The 22,170-nt window shown below is 39.0% G+C and overlaps 1 protein-coding gene across 3 annotated transcripts in view; it reads left to right on the top strand.

Annotated features, from left to right (window-relative positions):
- The first annotated feature begins 364 nt into the window (after positions 1-364).
- The window catches only part of LOC138739897 (Krueppel-like factor 5), a 64,930-nt gene continuing 43,124 nt past the window's right edge, over positions 365-22,170 (top strand). Inside the window, exon 1 of one of the 3 annotated variants that reach the window (XM_069892405.1) lies at positions 365-568. In XM_069892405.1, the coding sequence (XP_069748506.1) occupies positions 458-568 (111 nt within the window). In that variant the 5' untranslated portion in view covers positions 365-457. Of the gene's footprint in view, positions 659-1,109; positions 1,404-22,170 lie in introns of those variants that run through there. The other 2 variants (XM_069892403.1, XM_069892404.1) reach the window with 2 other exon arrangements.

Genomic DNA, 22,170 nt, shown 5'->3' with positions numbered 1-22,170 from the left:
GGACAGAACCTGTACATCGTTCTGAGTACATGATTTAAAAAAAACCCACTTTATTGAGTTGGTGAGGGACGAGAAAGATTCTATAGAAATACAATGCAAAAACATGACTATCTTATCACAAGAACTTTTGTAAGAGCTAAGGTGGGGAGGGGCGCAATTTCAGAAACAGGTACACGAATGCCAGGTTCAATGGAATTCGGTGTCATATTGTCAATAATTAAATTTGATACTGATCTCTCCCTACTCCAACCCACATCCTGCGTTGATTGGTCAGTGCAGCCATTCATCAGAAGGGAGCAGCTTCCGATTGGAGAATCCGGATGTCAGTTATAACCGACCAGGCACCTAGTGGGAGGGAGGGCGAAAAGAAGCAAAGTGCGGGAATGTTTGGGAGATTCGGCTTTTGTTGGGGGCACTGAGAGTGCCTGGTCCCGGCAGAGGTGTGTCCGGCTGTTCAATGAAAGCCTCCTCTGCCGTGCGGAGCCCAATGACCAGCAGCGTCCTGAAAGGCAGTCTGGGCGGCGGCAGCGGGAGCGCCGACGAGCCTGTCTTCACGCAGCTCAAGCCGGTGAGCCTGAACTCGGCGGAGCAGACAGTGATGTTCGGGCGCATCAAGAGTCCTGCGGCGGGGATGTTGGCGGCCGATGAGCTGGCCCAGGTACGGCTCCAGAGTGCAGGATTGGGCATACTTCATAATAGTCTCTACAGAGAAATGCCCCAGCCTACTTTCTAATCAGTCACGTAACTTTGTAGCCATCCTTTGTTAATCGTTTGTCGCCACTGTCTATCAATGCATAATAGTCAATTCGATAATAATGACCTTGTAGCCAATCTTATGATTTACTTTGTAAATACTTTGTAGCGTTTTTTTTAAGAAAAAAAGTTTGTTGCCAACTTTTTTTTCCCAATATTTTGGCTGCCTCTCCTCTCCCACAACTTTTCAATTAGTTATTTAACTTTGCACTTTATTACATTGCACTAATTTGTTGGGGGGGGGGCATCGAAGGAGGTGACATTTCATCGTTTTATTTTCGTCGCCTCACTCGAGAATGCTTGTCTGTTAGGGTTTGCAAAAAAGTTTGGATCCAGGAAGTGTTGCTTCATCTCTCCTTTACCCCACCCCGTTTAACTTTCCACCTACTTGAAGGGGGAAAGGAAGCGGGTGGAGAATTCCCCGGCCCCTTGGCGTTGCGAAGGGTACCGTGGCTGAATGCAGCGAAGCAGTCCAGAGATGAGTAGGTGGGCGATCTGTGAAGACCTGCCGCTGGGGATCTGCCTGGATGATCCTGGGCTCATCCACTTGGTCGTTCGACAGGGTGGAGCGCTTCGAGCAGGACCGTGCGAGGGTAGCATGCTCGTGTGTCTTGACTTTAAAAGCTTGGTCCACTTTCTGGAAGCAGCGGGTAAGAGTTGATGTATTTTTAGCGGGGGGGGGGGGGGGGAAAGAAGGGATACAAATTTAATTTTGAGGACACTGATCGCAGGTTGAGTGGCTCCTGCATAAGCTAGTACTGTTGAGGTAGGTTAAAATGAAAGGTTTATTTAAAAAGAAAGTACTGTACTTTCACAACGACTTGAGTGGCCCTTTGAGAATGTACAAAGCATTTCCATTCAGTGAGGACAGCTTTACATTGCATCGCAGCAGGTTTGCACACGTCAGTCTCAAAGCAGTTCTAATGAATATGTTTATGGGCGGACAAATATTGGCCAGGACATTGAAAACATTAAAAAAAACCCGAATTGGTACTATGGGTGGGAGAGAGAGTGCAGCAAGGTCCTCGCGTTTAATATCAGATGGAAAGATCGCACCACTTGCATTGGTCCCCAAGGTGCAGATCCCGGGCCAACATGTTGCGCTCCAGGTTCTGGACTGAGTGTTCAACATGCGAGTCTCGGGCCGTGAGTGTGTCCCCACGTGCTTCACGGTGCGAAGAATAACACATTCTCTGACCCTCCCTCCGACTGTACAATGTGGAGTATGCACCAGACTAAGGCTAGGGATTTATATTTCTGATCTTTTTTGGTTGTTGGCTGAGCGTGTTGAGCACTCCAGCTGGTTTTGCACTTGCTGTACAGTGTTAAAGCATTTGACTGCCTCCTCGCCCACACAGCGAGTCATTGAGCCCAGAAAAAAAAACTTCCCAGCTCTTAGAAATTCTCCCTGAGCCACTGTACTGAAAATATGCCAATGACAGCTGGAAGATCTATAATCAGAGAACTCTTAAATGTGTGGGCAATACCAAACTTTGGAACTTTTTAAAGAGTTGATGGAGAAAAAAATTCATTGCATGGTTATTCTTCATGCATTGATCAAAGTTTCCATTGGTCAGTTGATTTTTTTTTCATTGGTGGGTGGCAAAAATTGCTAAGATATATTTGGTGTGATGTGGAACTTCTTCAGATGGAGGGGGAATGTGGCGTTGGTTTCTTCAACGACAGTGTGCTTGTTGAATGTTTTCCTCATGACTATGAGCACCCAACACCCTGTCCGCTCTTTCTCTCTCCCCTCCCCCACGTTATATCTGTGTCAGGCCATTGCCCAATAGTGCTTTCTATTTCAGATATTTTGATCTGTTTTGGAAAATATTTGAACAACTGTCTGGCTGCTTAGAATTTGTTCAACTTCATTTGACCTCCAGCGGAATATGTATATTTATTTCCTCCACATAGGGTAAAAGATAGGGATAGTTCTCAACAATTAATGAATGGAAGCAGATAATCTAGTTTTTGGGATTTTGCTCTTTGTCTGCAACTTGATTGCAATTTTTGTAATGTAAGTGTCACCAAAGTAGTAACTGTAAAGCATTTTAGGATATCATAGAACTGCTGTGTAAATGTTTTCATGTTATTTTAATTGTTGTAAAGGATTATTAATTTGCATGCTGAAGATGATAGGCTCTGGAAATAAGTGAACTATTCTATATCAAATAGGAGACTGAACATCAAAATTTCCAGATTTAAAAAAATAATAATCATTGTTGCTTGTGGGATTTTAATATTAAGATGCTCATTAGAATGTTCAAGTAGTTTGAAACATGTCCATTAAAAAAATGCATAATTAAGAAGCTATTGGAGTTATGAGTGTGCTGTTAAATGTTTCTGGTATGCTGGAGGTGGCTGCTAATTTCTGGTACCAGTTCAGTATGACTCGTTACAAATGTATTCCAAGCAAATGGTGAGGCTTGATGTGAAAGCTGCCAAATGTTCATGTGCATGGCAGATCCCAGTTAAAGTTTTTACCTGCATTAAGCATGCCCAGTATTACCACTGATACACCTGATGTTTTTAGAAAAACATATAATTAGGATTGTGTATTAATGTTAAATCATGGCCTTAAATCAGTATAGTGTAGCTTGCCTCGAGGTGCAGTTGACACTGATTTAATGAACTGGCTGTTCTCTTTTATATAGTCAGGCAGACCCTGGCTGCCATGTGACCAATGGGTGTGACCCATGTCCCTTCAGGCTCTGATTGGTGTCCTCACAGCCCGCCGTCAGCAATTGGCTGAATCGGCCCATTTTTTGCAGCAGTGTCGTTGATGGGTGTGGTTTGTGCTGCCCTGGGTGCCAATTGGCCCTTTTGTGATCTGTCGATTGACTGGCAGAGACCATTTTGCAGTGGCCTATGGGAACAGGCTGCTGACGCCTCATCCAGCCCGCTCGATCACTGTGTTCTAATAGCTGCTATATGACCTACCCCCAATCATGTGATCAGAGAGGATTAGTAACTTTGGAAGCCCTGCCCCTGTTGTGAGGGATTTGGAATGTAATTGGTTGACTGCTGTCCAAATGTGCTGGTTTGAGCTGATCAATCATGAAAGTCGCTTCCCTGCCACTGATGTCCAGAACGTAGATGGACCCCTTGTGATGGAGGATGTGATATGGCCCCTCATATTGTCTTTGGAGCAGTGGCCGGTGAGCACAGTGCCTCATAAAAATGTATTTACAATTCTTTGGGGACTATGGTTCGGGGATGGCCATGCACTTTGGGAAGTGTTGTGGCAAGCTTTTGTGCAATCTGGCTAGGACCATATTTGGTGGGTCTTCCAGGGTAATCACCAAGAATTCACCCAGGATGACTAAGGGCATGCCTTACTCCATCTTGAAATCTTCCTCCTGGATTGGGGGGGGGGGGGTGGTTTGGTGGTGAGGCGTGATGGCGTACTTTGGAGATTTGGAAATGTGCCTCTCCCGGCAGATTTAATTAAAACGCAAATTGAAAAATCTTTTTTAAAAAAAAATATATATATGATATTGAGACTTGATTTGAACTTAGCTACAATGGCTACAAAGAAATCAAAGGCTCAAACTGCAAAAGAAAATGACTATTGAAGAGGTCAGTATGATTGAAGAAATGGGGTCTACCTTAACAATAGAGCCTTTGAACTTGCCTCCTCTTCCTCCAAGATCGACTCGAGTATCAATGGCCAAAATTAATGCAACTCCAGCACCACTTTTCCGGTGAGCTGGCAAAGATGGCGCTGGAGTTCAGAAGAGGATTGTTGAACTCCAAACTTTGCAAGAACAAATGTGCATGAGCAAAACTTTTCATGTCTGTACAACTAATTTGTTATCTTTACATAGAGTAACTGAGCCAGCTAAGCCTGTTTCTGCTAACATTGCTACTTAGCCATAGTCTGCTATGGCTAAGCAAATGGCTCGTAAACAATCATGACTAATTCCATCAACAAGTGAAGAAGAGGAAGAACTGGAGGGAGCAGGAACATTATATCATGGAGAAGAGCCCCAGTTCACACAAGGCATGGAGGAAGTGAAGTTTGAATTTTCTCAAGCCGCGCACCACTTAGTGGTGAGAGCTACTTCTCATATAATAGAGGAGAATGGAACTGTTTTTTATATAGATCAGTACTTTATTTTTAGTGGTTTCTTTCATTTTCTCTGGAGATGTCATTTATTTTTGAAAATTTCTGTGGGACTGGGATAGATGGCAAGAGTTGCATATTTTTAAAATTTGAGATATAGTGGCAGATAGTTTAAATTTTGTAACATTTATGTGAATGGCCTTAATAACCCAATTAAGAGAATTTTTAGCTCAACACTTGAGAGTTGATATTGCTTTCTTACAAGAGATGCATTTAACTGAAAAAGTACATAAAAAAATTAAAAAGAGAATAGTTGGGTCAAGTTATAGCTGCTTCATTTAATCCTAAGGCAAAAGGAGTTGCTATTTTATTAAGGCCATTTAAATTACAATCTTTTGTTACAGATTCTGCTGGGAGATTTGTTAGTAAATTGTCAAATTTATTCTGCAATGTGGATGCTTTTGAATATTTAGGCACCTAATGTGGATGATGAAAAATTTATTCATCTTTTTTCTCTTGTTGAAGCAAATGAAAATTTGATAATTAGTGGGAATTTTAATTGCTGTTTAGATCCATTATTGGATAAGTCACAAAAATCAGTAGCTGGAACAAAACTGCTTAAAAAAAATAAATAAATTTGAAGGATTTGAATTTAGTTGATATTTGTAGAAAATTAAATTCGAAAGAAAAGAATTATTCATTTTATTCCTACAGATGTGATTCTTATTCAAGAATGGATTTTTTTTTTAACTTCAGCTCAATTACATAATCTGCAATTACATATGCAGAATTTTAGGCTAGGGTTTTTTTTTGAGATCATTCACCTCTTTTGATTTCATGTGTAGTTTCAGGAAAAAAAAAATCAATTTTTAGATGAGGTTTAATCCTTCATTACTGAGAAATATTGATTTTTGTAACTATATAAGAGAACAAATTCAGGAATATTTAGGTATTAATACTGATTCATTTGATAATAAATTTGTTTTCTGGGATGCTTTAAAAGCTTATTTTAAGAGATCAAATAATGTTTTTCAATTAAAAAAGGATTATCTTAAAGGAGGAGATAAATTGGAAAAATAAGAGATTTTAGAAAAAGTTTTGCAGAAAAATATTTGAAATGAGAGATTTAATAAATAAGAAATTATATTATTCGATACAAACTTGTAGAACAGAAATTGATTGAGAAAGCTAGACAGAAGTATTATGAATTGAGGGAAAGAGTGCTCAAGGTTTTGGCTTGGCAATTGAAAATGGAACAGACTTCAAGGACTATTAATGCTATTGAAAGAATTTCAAAAATTACTTGAACCTTAAGCTATAAATGATTCTTTTAAAGACTTGTATACATCTCAGTCTAATAATGATGAAGCTAATAACTTTCTATCTGAAATTCATCTTTCTTCTTTAAATAGTCATGATTGGAAAGATTTAGATTTCCCGATTACAGTTAAAGAAATTATTAATGCTCCTAATTCTTTACGAAGTGGTAAATCTCTAGGGTAGGATAGTTTTCCCTTGGAATTTTATGCGAAATTTAAATATTTTATAATAGCTCACTTCATGGAGACAATGAAGCAAGCAATGGAAACCATTCTTTTTCAAACACAATTATAACTGAATACGTAAAAATATTAGAGATTTATTACAAACTGATTCTTGTAGACCAATATCGTTATTAAATATTGATTATAAAATTATAGCTAAAGTTTTAGTGAATAAATTGACTAAATATATACTGAATTTAATTCATACAGATCATTCTATTTTTGTTTTAAAAAAAAATGGCACTCTGCAGACAATTAATTATTTTAATACACATGTCTCAGAAGAAATTAGATTCTGCATTGGTTTTGTCTTTAGATGCTGAAAAAGATTTTGATATATTAGAATGGAGTTATTTGTTTAATGTCTTAGAAAAATTTGGATCAGTGTTTGTTAATTGGATTAAAATTTTATATTAAAAAATCTCTCTACTAAAATTTTGACTAATGGGCGAGTTTCTTCTGCTTTTGCATTAACTAGATCAACTAGACAAGGATTTCCATTAACTCGAGCTTTATTTGTTTTAGCAATCAAACCTTTAGTGCAAATAAAAAGACAAGATGAATTTAAGATTAATTTGTTTGATGTTTTGATTTATATAAAAGATCCCATGAATTATTTGTGTTCACTCTCTATGCAATTGAAAGAATATGATAAAATATCATCTTATAAAATTAATTGGGTTAAGAGTGAAATTATGCTATTGGTTGAGGGGATTATAATCAATGTAAACAAACTTGCCAAATTTAGATAGTCAGATAATGGAATTAAATATTTAGGGATTAAAATTGATAAAAAATTTGGATAATTTATACTAGTTGAATTATTTACCATTTTTTAATAAAATTAAAGATAGCTTAAATAGATGGAATGATTTCCCTATAACACAAATGGGTAGTGTAAATTGTATTAAAATGAATGTTTTTCCAAGGATTAAACATCTTTTTCACTCTATTCCTTATGATATCCACGAGAAAAAATTTTAAAGGATTTAAATTCAATCATTAGTAAATATTTATGGAAAGAGAAGATGGCTAGTGTTTGTTTAGAAAAGTTAACTTGGAAGAATAAATTACGTGGTTTACAACTTCCACATTTTGAGAACAAATATAAAACTGCTCAAATGAAGTTCATTAATGGAATGTTTAATTTAGACAAATCTTCAACTTGGGCTAAAATAGAATTAAGTAAAATAGATGAAAAATATATGTAAGAATTTATTTATAAATGGAATTCAAAAATATTAACAGGTACTAAGGATGCACCTATATTGAAACATTTAATTGAACTATGGAGTAAAATAGATTGAGAGAGGTGAGAAAGGTTTGATTTCACATAAAGTTCCTTTATATCAAAATAAACTTTTTCCCTTTTACTATCAATAATCAATTTTTGAAGATTTGGAATCAAATGGGGATTAAAACAATGGAAGATTGTTTTGAAGCTGGCAAATTTATTACCTTTCAACAAATGAAGGAAACGTTTAATGTTCTGAGTAATACCTTTTTTTGTAACTACCATATTGAGGCTTTTTTTAATTGCTAAGTTATGTCAAAATTTAAGATTACCTAGAAAGAGTGAATTAGAAATATTGATTATTAAGGGGGAATGTAAATAAATTAATCTCAGAAATATATAAATTACTTCAAAGAAAAGCACCCAAGTTAGGTATTCATAAATTAAGATTGAGAAGGGAAACTGACTTGGATAGGAAGATAGATGAGAATAATTGGAAACTGTTATGTAAAGATAATATGATAAAAATTATTAATGTAATGTGTAGATTGGTACAGTTTTCACATCAATTATATTTAACTCGCCAAAAATTAAAGACTTAATTAAACATTATCGGATTTGTGTTTTGGATGTGGTCGAGAGTGAGGTTTATTTTTTTATTCTACTTGGCAATGTACTAGTAACTTTAAATCTTTTTGAATACAGGTGAAAATATGTTTGAAAAAATATTCAAGGTAAAACTCCTACTTGTTCCAATGTTATTTTTATTGGGAAATATTAAAATGATTAGTCATAAATTAACTATGTATCAAATTGATACTATTATCTTTATCTATTTCTAGGAAGTGTGTAGCCATTACTTGGAAATCAGATATAGATTTAGGAATGCAAAGGTGGTATACAGAGTTACAATTTTGTATTCCACTTGAAAAAAAAACTTGTAGGTTACACAATAAATATATTTTTTTTAAATATGGAGCCCATATTTATAGTATGTTGGTTTGAAGATTTGGAACTCTCAATAACTCATCCTGATGCCGATTTTCAGCTCCACAGTTGATTTGTAGTTGTGTATGTATTTTTGGCTATCTCCTTTTCTTCCTTTCCCTTTAGGGTAGGGGTAGTATGGTGGTGGGGGGGGAGGGAGGGAGGGGTTAGGGATATATATAAAACATGTATTGTTTTTTATATAATTTATTATTAATTGATAATTATATTTGTGATTTTAAAATTTCTAAATAAAATATTTCGAATGTGCAGGAGGACCAATGGCAATTTTTCTGTCCGTTTGGGTTCTGAGAGTCTGGCCGTGCGGGCTGATTTTGAGATGCGTATGGAACCTCTCCACCAATCCGTTGGTTTGTGGGAGACATGCCGTTGTCTGGTGGAGTTGGGTTCACAGGGTATTGACCAAGGCTGCCCATAGACTGAAAGTAAATTGGGCTCCTCTAGCAAAGGTGAGATGTTTTGGGACCCCAAAGCATGCCACCAAGTTGTTTAACAGGGCCCTAGCATGTCTTGGTGGATACCTCATGTAATGGGACTGCTTCTGGTCACCTGGTTGAACAGTCTACAATAGTGAGCAGGTATTGGGCACCCCATGACACTGGTAATGGCCCAATGTCCACGTTTATGTGTCTGAACCTTTGGTGTGGTGGTTCAAAAGTCTGGAGAGCAATCTTGGCAGACTGACATTGTATGTGAGTCCTTGCCTGCTGACTGACCTCTTTACAGAGGCCATGCCAGATGAATCAGTCATCTACCATTTTGACAGTGGCCCTAATGGAGGAGCGTGCCAGATTGTGGATCATGTGGAAAGTGTCTCTTTTCCAGTTGGCCGGGATGATTGGGCGTGGCTTACCGGTAGCTGTGAAACAAAAATTATTTCACCTGGACTGATTGGGTCATCCTCCAGCTGCAGGCTGGTTTACTGCAGTCCAAAAAGCAGGGATGTTGGGATCCACTTGTTGTGCTTTCGCCAGGGCCATGTAGACAATGCCTGTGGTGGGAGCATGTATGGCGGAAATGGCAGGACAGGACAATGCTTCAGCCGCCACATTGGATTTTCCCACAATGTGACTAATGTTGGTGGAGATCTTTAAAATATAAGAAATGTGTCTGTTGCTTGGCTGACCATGGATCTGAAGCTTTGCTGAAAGCAAAGATGAGTGGTTTATGGTCAGTGAAGATCTGGAATTTCCTGCCCTCTAGGAAATATTGAAAATGTCTCACAGCCAGCTACAGAGCCAACAGTTTGCGGTTGAATGCACTGTATTTCAGTTCCGGTGGCTGTCATTGCCCATACACTGCTGCTTAAGCACATCCCTGACTGCTGTATCAGAGGCATCCACTGAGAGGGATGTTGAGGAGTCAGGCCTAGGGTGCTCTTGTAGCATTGTGGTGACCAGAGCATCTTTAGCAGATTGGAAAGCCTCAGCTGCCACATTCATCCATATAATGTTGTTCTTGTGACTGGAAATGAGGGACAATAATAGCCTCATGATGTGAGCTGCTGCCGGTAATGAATTGGTGGTAAAAAATTAATCATACTGGCAATTTTTTGTAGGCCTTGACAGTATTTGGCCTGGCAAATGACTGAATGGCCTTTGTCTTATTGGACAGTGGCCTGGCCCCATCTTTATTAATCCAGTGCTCGAAGAAGTCAATAGTCTCATGGCCAAGTTAATGGTCAACCCATACTCACTCAGAGCAGTGCACAAAAGTCTTAAGTGAGTAGCATGGTCACGGCTAGCTATCAGAATATCATCAAGATGGATGGAAAACAAATTTGAGATCCCAGCTGACTGCATCCATTAACCTCTGGAAGGTTTGAGCTGCATTTTGTAATCCAAAAGGCATCTGGAGGAACTCAAAGTCTAAAGGGGGTGATAATGGCGGTCTTGGGGATATCATCCGGGTGGATTGAGATTTGATGATAGCCCCAGATTAAGTCAACTTTTGAGAATATTCAGGCCGCCTGAAAGTTAGCAGGGGACCAGATTCCTGTGGTCATGGTGACATCATTGAGGTGTCGGTAGTCTCCACATGGCCTCCACCCTCCAGATGCTTTTGGCACTATGTGGAGCGGTGAGGCCCATGGACTGTCAGATTGTTGTACAATATCAAACTCCTCCATTTTACGAAATTCCTCCCTTGCCAGGTTATGTTTCTCAGGTGGCAGGCGACACGCCCTGGCATGGAGGGGAAGTCCCATAGTGAGGATCTGGTGCCACATTCCATGTTTGGGTGTTGTAGAGGTGAAATGCTGTGTTGTAATGGAAGGAAATTCAGCAATAATGCGTGCAAATGCATTGTCAGCAACAGTCACAGAATGTAGGTGCGAGGCCGTGAGCCTAATGCCAGCGAGTGAAAGGGACTGGAAAGTCTGAGTGGACCAGCCTCCATCCCTTAATGTCCACCAGTGGAGAGTTGGCTTGGAGGAGGTCAGTCCCTAGGAATGGCTGTCAAACGGATGCCAAAGTGAACCTCCAGGTAAAATGGCAGTTGCTGAAATGAAGGGGAATGGTGTGGGTGCCGAAGGTGTGTATGTTTGAGTTATTGGCAGCCCATCTTTTGGCTGTGGGCATCGGAGGAGAAGGACACTGACTTCAGCCACAATGTTGATTAGGAACTGGCGGCCCGATAAGGAATCTCATATGTGAAGTAGGTTTTGATGTTTGACAGCTCTGGCATTTCCCTGGAATGCACAGGGAGAGTGGTATGGATGGGCCTCTGAATCTCAGCATTGGTGATTTTAAAAACAGTATGGCTCACCAGTGGGGTCTGTCGGTTGGGTGGTCAGTCGGCGCAGATTCAGCAAATAGCGAACTGTGCCTTGGTTTGCTGGCATCACACCGTGGCTGCCACGGCCAGAAGCTCGGCAGCTTCAGTGATATTGCATTGATTGAAGGTTGGTCTTCCACTTTGGCCCTGGCTGCCATGTGAACGATGGCATGACTCATGTCCCTTCAGGCTCTGATTGGTGTCCTCACGACCCGCTATCGGTGATTGGCTGGTTTTGGTGCAGCATTGTCGACAGATGTGGTTTGTGCCATCCTGGACGCCAGTTGTCCCTCTTGTGATCCTTCAATTGGCTGGGAGAGCCCATTTTGCAGTGGCCTCTGGCAACAGGCCACTGACACCTCTTGAAGCCCGCTCAATTGCTGTGTTCAAGCGGCATCTTCTGTGTTGGCCTGCGACGATGGCCGTGGGCTGCTACAATAGCATAATTCAGTGTTAACACAATCTATAATTGTACCTCTAAGATTTTAGCACTTTATCTAGATCATGAAGATCATTAATAATTAACGGAAATCTTAGCAACAGCATTGAATTCCAAGTTCATTTTAACTGTTGCAAACATAGCTGTCTTGTTGAGAGAAGACATCAATTTTAATTGTTTCAAGATTAATGCAAGTCTTTCTATATTCTGTTTATGATTTAGTTTTTAATTATTCACTTGCATGTCCTTAGTTTTTTAACTTCAAAACGTATGTTCATTACAAAGTACTTGGCTGAAGCTTCTGGCCCAGAGAGGTGTTAATTAGCCAATGAGTTCAGGACTGCAATCAGAAAGAGGGAGATAGGGATGGTTTTTGTTTGCAAGGGGTGGGTGGTGGAGGAGGAAAATAATGATGGACATTGAAGGTGCCGGCCCTCTCACCTATCCTTTGTGGGTCAAGAGGAGCTACTAGGTACACAAGTTGTAGACTATCTACGGCTGGAAGTTACAAGGTCAAGATAGAAGAGGGTAAGGTTGGTGCTGGTTACCAAGGATTTTTACTGTATAATTAATTTCAAAATACAATGCATTGAACACTGTGCTTTTGTTCTCTGCTGTTGCACAGTTTTAACCATCAGCTTTTACTTCTCTGTAACTCTGTGGGCAGCTGACCCTCCTAGTCACTCAAAAGAGTTCTTCCCATCTTGACATGCAAGCAATCCTGTCCACAGGTTATTTACTAGTTCTTCCTGCATCACCCTGCTGGGTGCATATAAATCACTGCATGTCTGAAGCACTTAATTTATTTTCTCCCATATGTTTTTGTTGAGATGCAAGGAAGGCAGTGAGAACCAGGCTATGAACAATAACGTAAAGAGCAAAGAGAATGTGTGAGGAATCCAAAATATTCCATGGACAGGGAAGACTGAGGCAATTAAGGAGATGTTAAGGATCTGATGGGAGGTGAGGACCTCAACATAATTATTTTCACTAAAGTGGCAGTGCTGAGCAATGTTAATGGGACTAAAGGTTGAAAAGTTCTCTGGTCCTGGTGTAATGCATCACAAGCGAATAAGAGGAATAACAGAAGTTAGAGTAGAGGTATTTTGATATTTTACCAAAATTCTCTGGTCAGGTCCAAACTGGTTGAAAGACATCAAATATCTCTCCACTTTTTTTTAAAAACAAAGGATGCAAGTAAAGGGCCAGTAACAATTAAGATTTATTGTCAGAGAACATGCATGACATCACATACAACCCTGAGATTCCCTTTTCCTGTGGGTGTGGCAGAATTACCACTAATTGGTAGTGCCAAAAAAATAACTGTACACAGTGTAAAATAAACCAATTGATTTAATATCTGTAGTCAGAAAAATGCTTGAAGCTAATTTCAAGGAAGAAATAGTGAGACACTTAAATAGAAATAATTAGATCATGAACAACAGTTTCTGTTATCTCGCCAAATAATTTCATCACATTGGGTAAACACGTGGCCTGAGTGATGATTGCTTGCCTTGATTGATCAGATTTCTTCAAGGTGACTATTTGTCCCCCATCCTAGAATAATCTTGCAAAATAATATTCCCACCATAGAGGTTATATTTACCGTATGTACTCATGTAATTGTCAATCCCATGTAATAGTAACCCCCCCCCCCCACTTTTTTGGCCTAAAAATCTGGTGTTTGATGCTGCTGCAAAACACTGAATTTCATGACTTGCTCTTGACAATAAATTTTGATTCTGAAAAGCCTATGACGCCACCCTGCCCACCCAACTGAGCTCCCGCCCATGGATCCTCGCCCCGGCTGCACACCCATCTGAGGTGCTGATGCCCTGAACGAAGCAGGAACCTATCGAGGTCAAAAGTTGGACCCGTGTAAAAGTTGACTGCTCTATTGGTTCAAAAAAATTGAACAATTAAATGAGTATATAGAGTATATAGACCTCAGGTCTGCCAGACATCCATACTTCCTTTTTGGAACAAAAAATACAACTTTCTATTTATCATTGTTCTGTCAATTCATCTTCTGTATCTCGAGAGCTTTTGGAAAATGATAGTCAGCGCATCCACATACATTCCCCCCCCCCCACCCGCCCATAATACCCTCAAAATCCTAGGATGCTTCCCATTTGGTTCTTGTGACTTAGTTAACCCTTCTTATAACTGTGCTTTTAATTTATCCAAACAAATTCCTCTGCCACCTTCACTTTGGAAGCATTATGTTCACTCATGAAGATGTATGCAAAGTTGAAGATAATAGAGTGACGTGGTGAATGGTTGCCTCTTGAACTAGAGGAAGGCAAATTATCATTTTCAAGCATTGGAGTTAGGGCTGTTACTTTTGTTGATCATTATATCAATGATCTGGGTTTGGAGATGCAAGCTACAATGTCTGTTTATGTAGATACAAAACTTACAGACCTGTGAAGAAGAGTGATAAATTACAGCAAGGTACGAATAGGCTGGTGTAATGAGCAGATGTGTGGCAGAAATGTCAAGTGATACATTTTGGTAGAAGGAATGAGGAGAGTTAATGCAGGATGATTAATACTGTTGTAACAAAGTAGCAGAGGAAGCAAGAGATCCACCCACTAGACACGTATTCCCCTCTTTGCTTTCTGCAGGAACTGCTCCCTCTGTGACTGATTTGGCCACTTCACCCTCCCCACCAATCAACCGCTTGACACCTACTCCTGTAACTGCAGAAGATGTTCCACTAGTGCCCATATTTCCTCCCTCACCACCTTTCGGGACCCCAAACAGTCCTTCCAAGTGAAGCACATTTCACTTGTGAATCTGCAGGGGTCATCTACTGCACCTGGTGCTCCTGTTGTGGTCTCCTCTACATCGAAGAGACTGGACGCAGACTGGGAGATCACTATTTTGATCACCTCAGGTCAGCCTGCAGCAATAACGTGGATATCCCAGTAGCCACCCACTTCAATTCCCTATTCCGTTCCCTTGCAGACATGTGCTCATGATCTCGTGCATTGCTGGACTGAGACCAACCACAAATTGGAGAAACTGCACCTTGTCTTCTGTCTGCCCAACTTTTAACCTGATGGCATTAACATTGACTTCTGTGATTTCATTTAAAGCCCCACCTCGCTTCTTTCCCCTGTCGCTTCTTGCTCGCTCCCCCACCACACACCCAAAATCAATTCTTCCCTCTCCTCTTATCCTATCCAATTAACACCTTTTGTTGGTCTGGACTCCTCCCCCAGCCAGCATTGTCTTTATTCCGATGCCTTCCTTTTCTTTGCTTCTTCCTTGAAGAAGGGCTCCAGCCTAAAATGCTGGTACTATACCTCCTGTGGATGCCGTGAGACTGGCTGAGTTCATCCAGCATTTCTGTGTTTTACTGCAATCACAGCATCTGCAGACTTTAGTGTTTCACCCCTAGAGTTATGGGCATACAAATCATTGAAAATACAACAGAAACAGCTGGAGGAACTCTGTGTATCGGGCACCATCAATAGAGGGAAATGGGCAGTTAATGTTTTGAATCCAACCCCTGGTTTATAACTGAGAAAGGAAAAGGAAGATGGATAGTATTAGCGAGAGTGAGGGATCAATAGGTGGGCAGAGGAAGGATGATGGGCAGATAGAGCCAGGTTGGAGAATAAGAGGGCTGGAGTTGGGAGACAATGCAGGAGAATAATGGATGGAAGCAGACATAAGGGGAAGAAAAGTTGGGGGGGGGGGAGACAAATGAGATCAGCAACTAGAGTGAGGGGAAGGTGGTGAGGAGGTAATGCAGGGAAAGTTGAGAAAGTAATTGGTTACCAACATAATTCTGGGCTTTATCAATAGAGGCCAGAAGATAAAAGCAGGGGTGATATGAGGAACCTTCATGAAATAATGTTCTGGACTCCAATTATGGGAAGCACATAAAGACATTAAATTAGAGAGGGTTAAGCATTATCTATGGGCAAGGATCCTGGGATGAAAGACTACAAAGAAATATTGAGACTGTTTCATGAGGATGTGCAGGCTGAAGGGGGATTTGATGGAAGTATATGAAGGGTCAGGATACATTGGATAGTGGGAGGATGCCTTTTAATAGAGAGGTCACAGGTTGAAAATAAAGGGGAAAGGAATTCAGTGACATGAGGAGTAACTTTTTTTTTTAACTATGCATTGTGTGGTTGAATTCTGGAATGCACAGCCTGCAGATGTGCTGGACTTCGAGGGAATTGCCTAAGTGTGCAGTGGGGGGAAATTTGCAAGGTTACAGAGAAGGGAACTGGATGAAATGAGTGAGTTGCTCTGAGAGTGAACTGGTTCAGACGAGATGGGCCAAATACCTCTTGTGTACTATAAGTGATCAATGATTGTATGGTTCTTTTCACTTGTGCAAATTGTGGCATGGTCGATGTGAATCTGTGTTTGTTTTTTTATTAGCTGGACCTCAATTTCAATGCTTTATTTGTTCTTCACCTTGCTTTTTTGATCTCTGATAATTCATCTATCCATCTTTCTTCCATGCTAGTTTTTCAGTTTGTATGTTCACAGCTTCAGAGTTCTTGGTCTTTTTCATTTTATTCACTAGCTGTAGGAATTTTGCATAACTCTTCAGCTTCATCATTTCTTCCCAAACTATTTCACTGTTTGGCTTTTTTTTAAAAAAAAACATTCACCTATTGGAACCCATATTGAGCACAATGTGTCTCTAGAAGTGGGAATAAGTTTAATAATTAAAATTAATACATCTTGTATGATTAAGGAGGGACACCAGCCTTGACTGTATAGCCCCACTCCAAGGTCCTTGAAGGAAACTTTAGAAAGTTGATTGCAAGCGACAGTGCACCCTATATACCTTGCATGTTTGCAACACTCTTTTAATCTTGGGAGTGGGGCTGGGGAATAGTAAGGAATTTGCTTGGGGGTAAAAAGATCCTGAATTGATTTTTTTTCATGGACTTCGGTTGTAAAGCTTCTCGAACACTTCAGATTGGCTGTATCAAATAGCATCTTCTGGTTGTCCGCAGTTATGAGGACAAGTGGCCATTTGGTTGGTTCAAGAGGTCTCTTTTAAAGGTCAAAATGGTGATTGAAAAGTTCAAGAGCAATACTAGATCATAGTTGACAGAGAGGTTATACTTTGTTTTGGAAGTTCATGTGGGGCAAGATTACAATGCTATGAAGAGGTGGACAACGGAAAGATCTGAGGGCCTGACACTTTTTTTACAATTTAAGATCAATGGTACTTAACTAACCCATAGTTCTGGAAATCAAGTCTTGATACAAAAAGTTTTGTTAATGTAAAACAAATGATGACCATAAAAATGATTAGAAGAAGATGGAAGTCTCCACATTTGCTTTGAGATGAGAAAACACTATAGATTACACATACAGACTTTAGTGTTTGAGAGGAAGGATTGGGGCAGGTAAACTGTGTGCACATTTGAATCTCCTGGAAAGATCACGTTGAAGAGGATGTTTATTGGTTGGTGAAGGAAGAGGGAAGAGGGAACCACAGAGAAAAAAAGCCACAGGATTGCCGGTTCCAGCAACTTTGACAAATAATGGTGGTCAAAAAAAAAACATGACAAGCAAGAAGTGAACGATCGCCTTGGTGTGAGAGGAATGCCATCAATAAATTAACCCTTTCTTCTGCAGGAGTATGTAAGAACATTTCTGGGCAGCAACATTTTTCCAAGTCTTGAGCTACTTTTCTGCTATAAATTTAACTCTAGCTCTGGAAACCCTATGTCTGAGGGCATTGATGGGTTGAATTGTTTTGACATTGACTTGGAGACCCATTTAAAGTGTAAATCTCACTGTGGGGTGGAAAACTGATTCATCAATACCAGCACTTGATTTTAGAATCTGAACAAAGATGCATGTGTGTGTATTAGAATAAGGTTTCTCAGACCATCAAGCCTCTCTTCCATTGAAGAAGGTCATGGCTGGGCATTGTGGGAAAATGATAAGTTGAGGTGAAGAATGAAACTTGTTTAAATGTCATAGATGTGAAATCTCAGTTGAGGTAAGAGAGGGAATGAGTGGTTAAGACTGACGACCATGAAAAGGTGGTTGTTGGTTAGTCTTTATTCCTTACGGCCCAGCAGTCACTATGCTCTTAAATAAAGGACTCCCCACCCCACTACAAATTAAGCAATGGGATTCTCTTTCTGAATCCTCAATTACTGTTGGAATTCTGTGTGCATTATATCAGGAATAAACACCGCAGCTGATCGACTTCCAGTGACTAACAGATTTTGTTAAAGGTCATTCACACAACTGCGTGGTGGGAGGGGGAATGACTGGCTGATGACTTGGCAAAGGCACACTGGAGAAACTAATCGATTGATTCAGTGATAATGGATCGTACTGGGGTAATTGTTTTTTAAATGGGATCTAAATGTTTGCACACTTTGCTGTTCTTTCTGCCTTCATTCAAGTTTAAACAAACAAGCTTACTAATGTTGAGGTATTTTCTGAGGATGATTATATCCTTGAATAACTTTCACCATTTTGTTTCATTTTTTTTCCCCACAAACACAACGGTTGTAGAATGCGAGAAATGTTCATAAGGACTAATGTACACAATGTTAATGCAGTGTCGTGCAAAACTCTTTCCATTAAAATGTTGAGCACACCTGTTACATGTGTGCTATTAATTATTAAACATAGCAAATGGGGGTTCTGTAAATGAAGACATCCATGCTTGGAGAACTGATTTAAAGCAAATAATTTTAAAAATCTCCTTTTTTGGGTGAAATGTCTGTAGAATGCTGAGCTTGTGATATTATAGAGGATTGCTGATTGCAACGTTATGGTAAATTATAATGGATATTGTTTTATCCAAATAATTATAATAAAGTTCTTGAAATAATTAACCTCACTTTCAGGGCCAAAGGTATGATTTTTATCTTTCAATCAGTCTGCTCTGCAGTTAGCTGATGCCTTGTGAATAACTTTTCTTGCCTTTTACGTGTAGTGTTCTGCAAATGCACTGCAGCAATTTTTATTTTGCATAGTATAAAAACATCTCGTGTATGATGCAGAACTCGACATAAATAACACTTCTATACTGTGTGATTTGCATAACAAATTTCTGTAATTCTTAACAGGTGGGAGATTCTCCTGCTGTTATGCATGTGTTTTATGACTTTATTGTTGTTGCCATTTTTTTTCTTGGATTAAAAAAAAACAGGTCAGCGTACTCTGCAGCTGCCCAACATAATGCAAAGACTAAAGGTACAATCTATTTTAATTGTTTAATTGTTTTGAGTTAAGAAAAAATGATCATAAAATCGTACATTTGTTGACCTTACAATTTGATGAGTTGTTAATTAAGATCCAAAGACACAGAAATAAACCTTAGCAGAGGATATTATAGATCTAGGAACAGCTGATGATTTATTTTAGAGGGCATAATTATATTTTTGATTTCCTAATATAATCTAAGATCATGTAACAATTTTGAATTTAAGTCAAGTTCTAATGAAGGGTCATTGAGAAGTTTTTCTCTTTCAGTAATATGCTGTCTGGCTTCTGGGCCATTTCCAGCATTTCATATTTTCATTGCAGATTGCCATAATTTGCTGATTTTTTGCTTTCAACTATTTTAGTCATCTGTATGTCTACTCCGATCACACTTTTTAAAAAAAAACGTATTCTCTCTGGCATGCATTCTTCATTTTCCTTTTGGCTTCATTTCAGATATTTTGCAACACATAAAAATAACAAGAGAGCAAAACATTGAACAAGCTGTAATTTTTGTTTGAATTTTCAGTTTCTTAACGAAAAGGTATCAGCACAGTGAATAAGTAGAAGAGGAACTCTGATTCTAAGATTTTAAATTATACTTAACCTTGCGGAGAACTACAGCTAAATGTTCACTTGTGACCCACAATTCACAAGCCATGTGGACATTCATCTTTTTAAATGATTCTTTCATTGTTTTTGTTCCTGCAACTGTGTCGGCTTCATTAAACATTAACTTTTATGTGCAGTTACACTTAAAATTCAGTTCCTTGCATGGTTAAATATCTGCAGCAGGAGAGATAAACTTTATTCTTCAATTGGAATTGTTCGCTGAAGTTGACATTAGACACTGTTGTACTCTATGGGAAAAGGTTGAAGATGTGAGCAATTTAAATACACAATATTTTGAAATTTCTTTTGTTAATTGAACTTGGAGAAATTGTAGATGTAAAATAAGATGAACAGATAGATCAGGTTTAAACTTGTTCTGCACAGAATGATCTTTGGTTTCTTTTTATATAACATTTGAACATTCTTGAAATAAGATGAACTATGTATTTTATAAATAGATCATGAGAGAAAATTATCTTTGGTTGTTAATGCTAACTGTTGATCATGAGTTATAACCATGTAGTACTGTATATTTTGGCATATAAAGTCGACCCCCATATTTCAACCTAATTTTAAGGGCTTTGTGGTTTATCTGCCATATAAATTGACCCTGGTTTTCTGGGTGCCTGAGTTGACCCTTTGACTGGCATACAAGTTGACCCCAAAGATTGCACGGATTGATCTGCTGGACATTGGCTGGAGGTTATTACCATCATGGAGAATCCATCGACCCAACGCAGTACACGATGAAAGTATGAAGTGAATTTTAACTTGAAAGTGAATAAAAATGGCCAAGAAACCTAACAACTGTGGTGCTGCAAGAAAATTTGATGTATATAAGAAGTTGGTAAGAGATTGGAGGAAGAAAGAGAGTTTATGAAAAATACCAAAAAGGCAATGTTCATTGAGGAAAGGAATCACTCATTGGCCAGAGTTGGAATGGGTATGTGAACTGAAGCAAGATTGCTACATAGTCACCCAAAATAAAATAAGAACATTTGCACTGCAGAGGACCAAGTTGCACTCAGACCTCGGGGATGATTTTGAGGCAACATTAGGCTGGTGCAACTGTTTCATGAACATGAAAAATCTGGTCTGAGACAAACAACAAAAATTGCACAGAAACTACCAAAAGATCTTGATCATTAAATGTAAGTTTTCACCAATTTATAACATGTAACCGGCAGAAACACCAGTTTTCACTGGTAAATATTGGGAACGTGGATGAAATCGTCACGAATTTTGACATCAACAGTGGAATGGAAAGGTTTTAAAACTGTGCAAACTAAAAATACAGGCCACGAAAGGACCAGGTTTACTGTGGTGTTGTCGCGCATGGCCAGGATGAAGTTAAGAGCCATGGTCATCTTCAAATGCAAAATTAAAACTAAAGAAAAACTTCCAACATGTGTTTTTGTACATTTTCATGAAACTGAATGGATGAAAATGGTGTAAAACTATGGATGGATAATGTGTGGAGCAGGTGGCCATGTTTTGTAGCCACTTAACTGTGAACACTAAAAGTAGATTAGAGCTACATAATACTTGATGGTTATCCTGGGTGGTTTTGCATCTATTTTGCAACCTCTCGATGTCTGCTTGAACAAAACATTTAAAGACCATGTGGGTGAGGAATGGAATACATGGATGTCAGTGCAGAAAAGTCATTTACAAAAGGCCAGGCAAGGTGTGCTGCATCATTTGATGTGCTGTGCAACTGTGTAACTGCATGGGGCAGTTAAAGTAGAGACTATGATTAAAATCATTTAACAAGTGCGGTATCTCTTGTGAAATTGATAGCATGGACGGTGATTTATTGTGGGACAATGACAACGAAGCTGAAACCGCCTCATCATATACAGACTAGGACCAATATGATGACTATTTAAACAGTGAGAATATGGATATGTGTACCACCATCTTTACCTCAGATGATGACAGCAAGAGTGATTTTTTTTTTTTTGAAGGATTCTAAATGTGTTGTTTCCATTAAAAATCTCAAAATCTGTCACATGCGGCTTAAAAAAAAATTTCAAGGGTTGACTTGTGCGCTGAATCTGCTTTTCATGGGTTGACTTGTACGCCAGATTGGCATGGATTGAATTTTGAGCTGCATTTAAGGTCTCAGAAGTATATCCAGTGTACAAGATTTTTTTGTTTCATGACAGTTATTTAGCATGAAAAAACCAAACAATAATTTCTCCTCCATTGTGTCTTTGTAAATTATCACAAAAGGGTATTTTAAGGCATATCAAGTAATTCTAAACAATGTTTTGAAAATTTGTATGCACTAATATGGTAGTTTGAATGTATTTGGCATGTGGTGTGCACATCAGATATTCAGAATACGGTGTTTAGATATTTAATACTGCAATATTAAAAAGTTATTTGTATGTAGTGATGTGCTTTTGTAAATTGTGCCTTATTTTTGGAGTGTCATATAACTCTTACTAATTCCACCAAATCTATATTTAAGCATCAATTGTCAGTCTTCAGATCCAATTCTATTACTTAATAT

The sequence above is a fragment of the Narcine bancroftii genome, chromosome 7, assembly GCF_036971445.1.
Source record: "Narcine bancroftii isolate sNarBan1 chromosome 7, sNarBan1.hap1, whole genome shotgun sequence".
In the NCBI taxonomy this organism is placed as follows: Eukaryota; Metazoa; Chordata; class Chondrichthyes; order Torpediniformes; family Narcinidae; genus Narcine; species Narcine bancroftii.
The sequence above is the reverse complement of the archived record's forward strand: the minus strand, read 5'-3'. Positions and strand labels throughout refer to the sequence as shown.